Below are 9,099 nucleotides of genomic sequence, written 5' to 3' on the forward strand. Positions count from 1 at the left end.
ATGCTTTTTCTAAAGGGACTGATGTCCTTGAATGTTACAGATGGATTTCTTGTAAACAGTGCACTGTCAACATTGGAAGATAGTGTGTACTGTATAATGTTAGTATTTAGTATGGAATTAGGGCATAGAGTCTCTGTAGAGGAAAAACACAACAGTCCTTTGTCTGCGTGAACTGAACTGACTGATCGTACGGGTCACCTTAACAATTTGTGTTTCTGCAGTAATACACACACACACACACACACACACACACACACACATGCAATGTCTGTGAACAAAACATTATCAATCACAGGAAGTGGAATACGTTGTAAAATGAGAGCAAGAACAGTGAAACACAAGGAAAACAAACCTATCCGGACTCAGACGGACAAAAAAAGACACGCATGAATGAAATGACACATCTGCGCAGTGGTCTACTTTAAAAAAACATTTCCTTTTTTATTTTGTCAGAGACCAAAAATAGCCTCTCAAAGTCTACATGCAGAATATTAACATGTCAAACACTTTCTAGTCACATTTAGAGAAGTTACGGCTGCGATGGTCGACAACAAGGAGAAACACGTTGCTCAGCGGAGGGTAGGGGTGGAGGGGGAGGGCGGCTCATCTACGACCTGTAGACACTACAGAAAAACTCCTGTGACAGAAAATAAAAACTACAAACACACAGAGAAGACTAACCTCCCTCAGCACAGCCTCAGAGTTTCATCTTCCACAGATACAGAAAGGAAAGCAGCGTTCGGGAAATCTGAATCAGGACCTTCCATTGCAGGTAAATTGCTTTACAGGGGCAAGTATACTCTGTCAGAAGTGCTTTTTGGATGGTCAAATAACTTTAAAAATCCCCTCCCCTCAAACACCCTTCTGATGTTGGATTGGGAGGTGACTGTCTCTGATCACTTCTGTATCTTTCTGAAACCGATTGTTCGACATTGACACAAGGTTAGAAAGTTTGACATTCTCTCTTTAGCTTTCACTTTTCATGCGATCGACCAAGGCTATCTACTTAATTAGCTATCCTGCTAGCTAAACTTAGCATGACTTCGGTTTTTTTACTGATAATGGTAGAGCTATCAGGCTTGCATCCAGCCAGCTGTGGTTGAGGACTGATGCTATTGGCTATATTTTCTGGCATCAGTGAACCAAGTGGGAACCACCTGGCCCCTATCTAGTTTATTCCGGCCAGTTGTAGCTATACTTTGGATGTCCAGACAGTGAATTACAGCGGCCAGTCTGCGAACTATTTTGGAAAGTGAGCTTACAGTAATATATTAGCTACCTAGGTACATGCTAGCTTGTCACCAGACTGGTGCTACACAGCTAATACAGTGGCTTCTTCCATTTAGACTCCTCGGCTCTCCGTTACCTTGAAGGTCAGCATTCGATTCTGTTCCAAACTTTCGATGCTGGTGTGAATGAACCCTCAGGCCACTGTAGGTTCGAGACTTTTTTGCTCCGACTTCCTGTTTATTATTTCCACAACTGCTCATCACTGTCTTTAAGTTCTTTTTCTCTTCTTGCAGTTTCAGTTGTAGTTGTTTAAGTTGCTCAGTGATGTAAATGGAAGCAGAGTTAATGCATAGATAATTGGTGGCAAGATGATACAGTGGTTGGTTCTGTCGCCTCAAGGTTCTGGGTTCATGTTGTCCAAAGACATGCAGGTTAATTGGTGACTTTAAATTGACCCTAAGTGTGAATGAGGGTGAATGGTTGTTTTATCTCTATATCTCAGCCCTGTGATAGACTGGCGACTTGTGCAAGTGTTCCCCAGCTCTCACCCAATGTCAGATGGGATTGGCTCCAGCCCCCCTCAAAGGATAAGCAGTACACCTAATGGATGGATAATTGCCCTTGAAAGTCCTGATTCAGAATATACTGCTCACCTGTCTTCACCGCACACGAGACAAAACAGAACATTTAAACATTTTGTTTGTGGAATTTAGGAGCGTTCAAGTTATTGGAACAAATCAACTTTGAATATTTTGATGCCTGGTAAAGATATGGCATTAATAGACTTTCATGAAGAGAATCGGCTATCTAATGTGACATGAACAGGTGAGATTGGGGTTAAAATACTGCTGGAAAACACTGTGACAGTTTGACTTTGTAAGTGCAGTCAGCTTCTGCTCTCAGATACCAAACTCTACTGAGTAAGATAGGATGTCTCTGACCTCCCCAATACTGAACATGACAAATACAGTATACAGTTGCACTCGTGAAGGAACTGAAGGATCCATTTACATAAACTTAAACCTGTCAAGGCGTCATCGCTGGACGCTACTAGAAGGTTTCCTTAGTGATTGACCTTGCAATGATTGGTTTGTTGTGAGACATTAATTGTATCCTCAAAAAAAAGTTGATACAGAGCAACCGTGCTGAGGTGGGAGGGAGGTGGAATTTATACATCAACACAGTTCAGTTATCAGTTTCAGACAGTTTGCAAAGACATGATGGGACTTTGATATAAAACTTATAACTCGACATAAAGAGTATAACAACAGGTTGTGTTACAGTGAAGTCAAGGACACAAGGGAACAACACAGAAAAGGCATTTTCATTCCTTGGAAGTACAGTGTCCATCGAGAGACCAAATCTGCTGTATGTTTTCTTGTCTGGCTGCCTTTTCTAAATACAGTATTTGTCTGTTATCTCTGCTTAATGCTACGACTTCCTAAGCCATTACGCTCAGAGACGTTAGCTACGACTTGTATCTGATTGCATGTTCATACCAGAAAGAGATGCGGTCTTAAATATTGCCCATAGGATTATTATCGTGAGGGATTCTCTGTGCTTGGAATGTCTCACAGAGAAGCAAATGCAAAGTTAAGACAAACAAAAGAAAGAAAAAACGAGACAACATTTTTCTCTCACATTCATAGAAAAGCCTCGATTGCAGCCATCATCCAGCAACCAAAACTTCTTCCTGTTACATGAAAAGTATCACTACAAGTTTTACCTCAGTTTGCAGACAGTCTGACTGGCGACACCCTTCCTTTACAATCCTCTGAATTCAGATTTCGGAACGGAGATGGCAAAAAAACATTCCCGCCTCTGAGCGTTACAATCGACACAAATCTGTTCCTCATTAAAGCAAAAGTGGTTTTTGGGAAAATGTACGCAGAGATTTTCCCACCATCAAAGTGTTTTTGTTCTTTCTCCTGATAAAGACAACAGACTGATTTTAAACTATTACACATTCCTTTTCGTTAACACAGATAAAACACCTCCCACTCAGTCTCCTCCCTTCTTCTGTCCGACTTTGGGTTTTCCTCCACCGTCGCCGGATCTCTGCGGCTCTGAGACGGAGGAGGCGTCGAAGCCGTCAGCTTTTCTTTTTAAAAAGTTTAAAACTACACCACGGTACACAGTTTTCACAAGTCATGCGAATATACAGGAACTAGAATTTAGAAAGCAATGTTTTAAAATAAAAGTTAACATATAAACCTTGAGTAAAAACTACTTTGAAGAAAATAATAATTATAATAATAATAATAAATTATTAGCTTGTTTAAACACAGTGAAGTCTTTACACAGAATTTCATACCAAAGAATAAGTGTAAACATATCTATATCACCGGCTGGCCCCTTCTCACCTCCTACAAAAATGGACAAAAAATTTAAAACAAACTGCATTTGGTGATCAGCTGCACATTATTAGTAAAAAGTGAAACAGAGAGGGGCATAAAAGTAATCATTTTCAATAAATAGCACATTCCAGAGGAGCAGACATTACTCTGTTAGCCAGTTCACCAAAGGTACCATATTCATAAAGCATTCAACGAAACCTCTAATGAAGCAGTTAAAGTAATTAAGACATTACACATGGTAACAATGTAAAGTGACAGTGGGTTCTGTCGATTCAGCTTCTTCTTCTTGGTCTTGCGGCCAAAACAAACAAACAAAAAAAAAACAAAAAAAAAAACAGAATGCACAAATAAATGCGCAACAATTCCATTCAAAGCAGAAAGGAGAGAAAATAAGGCCCCTTAAATAAATATTCTCATTCTTCTTTTTTTTAATGGTTTCCCAGGAGAAAAAATAAACGAATACCACACATCTACTTTTAAAAAATGGCATTCCCACGCCGTAAGAAAAAACTTATCAAAAAGAACCCCCGACACACACGGCTATACCATCCTGGAGTTAGTGTCCGAGGAAAAGTGTCCGAGGTTTTGTTTTTGCCGGCGACCTCTGTTGTTTTTTGGACATTTCCTAAAGAGATGGAGAGAAAGATTTATTTTATTTAATACAATTTATTTATTTTCACTGACAGAAATTTTTATATCGTCTTCCTTTCAAGACTTTTTTACTGGTGACTGTAAACTTTTTCTGTCAGCTGTTTTATTAAATTTATTTTTAATTTTCAACAAAACAAACACACCCCTCTGTAAAGGTTGCATGACTCGCAGCTCAGAGCACTTCCACAGCTGTCCTTTATGAATCATATATAAATTAAATGATTAACTGCCTGAGAAAACATCTGGTTCTTTGATAAAAAGCTAAAAGGTACAATCATATGAGGACATACAGTAAAAACTGAAGGATGGAAGCCAACTACAACTCCCAAGGTGCATTATGTCCAATCACCAAGTGGGAAATTCTGCTGCAAATGAGCTAAAGATTACACTGTAAATACAATCTGCATTTTCAATTCATTTACTCTCTAGCTTAATTTTAGACAAATTCCCAGTTCATACCTCTGAATGGCTTCTATTCAGCCACCTTTGCAGCAGGCTCATGGGTATTGTAGTATTTGGACCCATCCACCAAACTAAAGTAAAATAACTAACAGAGGGGGAAATTACTTCTGCTGTCAGAAGATCTTCACACTAAGATTAGAAATATATGGTGAATTTATCAAAGCAACACGAATTTAAGGCATGAGGACCCAGTCACATGGGGTGCCCCCGGTGGTCTAATGGTTAAGGTGCATTAATGTGCCTAATATGCATTAAGGGATTATCATCAAGTATTATACTGTGTTATTATGTATTTAAGAGTATTTTTTTGCAGGTTAACAGCGTGGATTAAAACCACTGTGGTGGAGAACACAATCCGTCCTTTCATCATTTCAGCTCAAAGGGATTAAAACTCTTCGGAATTCTGTCTCTGCTGTTTTCAGTGACAATATAATATTTTAATGTTGTACCTGAAATTAACTTTGTAATATCTGTAATTTAAATATTATATATATACATACATACATATATATATATATATTATTTATATAATAACTATAAGCCATTAATTCATCCATTAGTTAATTCCTCTGATGTTAATTTGTCAGTTTTAGAGATTTTTACACCTTAAAAAGTAACAGACAGAAAACGATTTAAAATCCCCTTTGTTTATGATAAGACATTATTTTATCCTTTAATGGACCCCAGACCTGTGATAGACCTGGTAAATACTTTAACAATGAGTAGGAATAACTTATATTCATTCAGAGTTAAAAATATTTCAAACCAAACCTTTATAACGTTATAAATATAAATAAGTGGATTTCATGTTCCCCTTCAAACCTACTTTATTTGGAAATTGAGGCCTTTTGAAATTAAGCTTGTCTTAAAGTATTTAGCTTTTAGTGGATGCCATTTTTACCTTGTGATGCACATCACCACGGCGACGATGATGGCAATTTGCACGGCGCCGATGATGGCGGCGATGAGGACGTAGTGCAGTTTCTGTCCACTGGGGACCACGTAGAGGATGTTGAAGTCCTGCGGTTCATCGCACTGCGTACCTTTGTAGCCTGAGTCACATCTGAGGCAAACAGGGAGAGATCAATGAAATGACTGAACACACCTGTCGTAGAAACTTTAAACCTCAACCTCAACCTGAACCAGAATAACGAGAGGCCCCAGACAAGAGGTGTGAATGCACCATAATGCACGGGCAGATACAGAAGTATATTAGCTGTATTCTTTTTAGTTTATACTGAAAATGATATTTGAGTTAAAAAAAAACTGAATTGTATTCAGAAACTGAGCCTTAAAACCAGCCGTCAGGACTTCTGGAACTTTGTGATGTCACAACAAAGCAGTCACCACCCTCAGCCATACCCCAAGCCCCAAGCCCCACCCAGTGTTTTCTGAGTGTTTACCTGAAATCTGCTATATTTTTATTGGATCACTCAGAAAACAGTCAGCCAATCAGAAGAGAGGATCAGAGCCTCTTCTGATTGGCTCACCGACCTGTTGTTACTAGAGCTCCAGAGAGAAGCCTGAGAGAGGAGATGTAAAACTACACTGAGATGGTTTTTGGTTCTTTGGGTTACATCTTCATACGGATCAACACTTCAGATAAAACACAAGAGAAGAGGAAAATATAGAGCTTTAATTAGTAACAGGATCACTGACAGACCTGCAGGTGGCCATGTTGTACTTGATCTCACATTTCCCGTGAACACAGAAGCCAGCGTAGCTGTCGGCGCAGGGGATAGGCATACCGGCGTAGAAACCATCACCATGATCCAGACCTGTGGTTTCTGAACAGGTCGAAGGGAAAAAAAACACAATAAATAAAAAACATGAGGATGTGACACAGGTGATAGTAATGATATATATATATATATATACACATATATATATACACATATACATATATACATATATACATATATATATACACACATACACACACACACATTTATGTATGTTATGGATTTACATCATGATGTGGCAAATTTATGGAAAATCACATATGAAATATTCAAATTGATGTTCAGTAAAATAGAATGAAATTAACTATAGACATATATATAAATTAAAAAAATAAAAAAATTATCACCTTTTTCATTGACTTTTCCGTCCTAAACTCTTGATGCAACTTTCTTTTGGTGTTTTTGAATTTTTTTGTGGTTTTCTACTTCTCTGTCCTTATTTTCTAATAAATCATAACATTAGACATTGAATTCATGTCTCTATCTTGGTGAGGATAATATATATATATATATATATATATATATATATATATACGTATATATATATATATATATACAAGTTATTATAAATATGTAGTTTTGTATAAGATTGAAATGTCATTTGGATGTCAAAATTTGGTTAAATGATAAAATATTTCTTTTTATTTGCTGAATCATTGTCATCCTGTGTCAGCTGCTGTATGAGGGGATAAATTATAAAATACAACTGCTTTGCACATTACGGGATTCTTCAGTCACAGAGTTGTCTCTCTTCACTATAATTCACTGCAGCATGAGAGAAACAGCCGACAAAGCAATCTGCACTGCTCATTAAATGACTGATCTGCGATGTACAAAAGTCACATTAACATAAAAAAAGCTTTTAATAACAAACCCTGTGTTGGGGTCTTAAAGTTCACTGTTGGGGAACATTTACGACTTCAGTTGTTACACTTTGTGGATTTATGAGCTTGAAATATTTAATAAAACCTTTTTAGATCATCAGGAATATGAGAAGGCCGATTATGAAGAAGAGTTTAATTGGTTTCACAAGCGCAAGAGCTTCACTATTTATCCACCGTCAGTATCTTATATATTGAGTAAAGAAGATCAGACGAACCAAAGTGTAATGATGAGTTTTTTTACTGTTCACACAGGTTGATTTTCAGCTGCAGTGGTGTTAACCAGACCATTACTTATTACTTATTACAACCTATCGTTGTTTACTCACAGAACAGAGAGGATACACCTGCAGGAACATGACACCTTCACTGTGATGTCGCAATTACAAGATTCAGCAAATGAGTCATTTTAACATCCTGGGAATCTGTCAGGTACAAACCTCCCTGAGAGAAACACATTAATGATCATTATTTATCTAACTTTTCTAATGGCAGATGATTGTAATGTTACACAGAGGAAATCCAGCAACATCTATGTTTTCTTTATCAAAGTCGATTTTATTTGGGGTATTTTTGTTGCTATTTTTTTTTTAAGACAAACTGTCATTTCATCACACATATTTGGTCAGAAATTTTCTTCATACATTTTATTTTCTTGTGTTAGTTTGATGAACAAACATCAACCTCCAGGACTGAAAAATGAAGCCAACACTGAAGAAACCAAAAGCTGCAGTTCCTCTAACGACCACTAGAGTCTGGCTCCAACAGTGAGTCAGTCCCCAAAGACTCCCATGTTTAAATGTCCAACTTTACAGCAGAAATAAATGTGTTGATGATTGACATGTTGATGATTTATCATTTCAACATGCATCCAGACTTTATTCTTTTTTTAACTACAACTGTCTTCATCTACCCATAATCCTTTGTGTTTTAGTGTTTGCTTGGACATTTGTTTGACATAACGTCCCTCAGCCTCACAGTGATCATGAATTACAGGTAAGATGTTGAGTTTTGGATTCTAATGTGGCAATTCATTTAATTAATTTCCCTTTTTAATGAGTGTTTTTCATCTAATTATGACAGTAAATTAATCAATGGAATGGAAATACATTTACCAGTGTGTATGGTATCTGACTTTTATTAGATTAATTCTTATGGAGACATTATACATCTTCCACATGAATCCACTACAGCTGAAATCCACAATTTCTCCATGTTTTTAACCTTTTTAAACATTGTCTGAGCAGGTTTTCTCTACAGTCCTTGGGAAGCTTGAGTGACAGAAACATGAAGTAAATGTTAAATGTTGGGGGTTGGGGGGTGGTGTCACTGTCATCATGCTCCAACCAGAGGAGGAAACGCCACGGATAAACGGATGTGAACACTGCAGCTTTTGAACGCAACCTTCCTCAGCTCTTCTGTCTCACAGTGTTATAGTCAGACGTGCCGCTGTGACCTTCGCTGTTTGTGATGTTGACAATGCAGCAGTTTAATCTGATCCTTCTATTGTCCGTCTCTGAGTCCAAGTGGAAACTCAGAGTGAAGTAAGTGACGGAGCCCCCCCCCCATCGATGTTTCAGTCGATGATATGAATGCACTGAGCGAGCTGCAGATAATAAAACCCTCCGGATTCTGTTTCATCTCCTCTTTGATCTCCAGACTCAATGTTTGCATCGTGCAGCTGGATGGGGAACGCTCTGCTAATCTGTGTGTTTATTTGTGGGAAATTACAGCGTCTCAGTTTAAAGGATGGTGAACTCACAATATTGTCAGTGG

At 37.8% G+C, this 9,099-nt stretch overlaps 1 protein-coding gene across 1 annotated transcript in view; it reads right to left on the reverse strand.

Moving 5' to 3' along the window:
- Window positions 1–417: 417 nt before the first annotated feature.
- tmeff1a (transmembrane protein with EGF-like and two follistatin-like domains 1a) overlaps window positions 418–9,099 on the reverse strand; it is a gene marked incomplete at its 5' end in the record, with an annotated part of 49,207 nt that continues 40,525 nt past the window's right edge. Inside the window, 3 exons of the mRNA XM_023396718.1 lie at window positions 418–4,212; window positions 5,602–5,763; window positions 6,364–6,487. Coding sequence (XP_023252486.1) covers window positions 4,128–4,212; window positions 5,602–5,763; window positions 6,364–6,487 — 371 coding nt within the window. The remainder of the gene's footprint in view (window positions 4,213–5,601; window positions 5,764–6,363; window positions 6,488–9,099) is intronic.

The sequence above is a fragment of the Seriola lalandi genome, unplaced genomic scaffold (genome assembly GCF_002814215.2).
Source record: "Seriola lalandi dorsalis isolate HSWRI2012SDOR001 ecotype SW California unplaced genomic scaffold, Sedor1 jcf7180002054982, whole genome shotgun sequence".
In the NCBI taxonomy this organism is placed as follows: domain Eukaryota; kingdom Metazoa; phylum Chordata; class Actinopteri; order Carangiformes; family Carangidae; genus Seriola; species Seriola lalandi.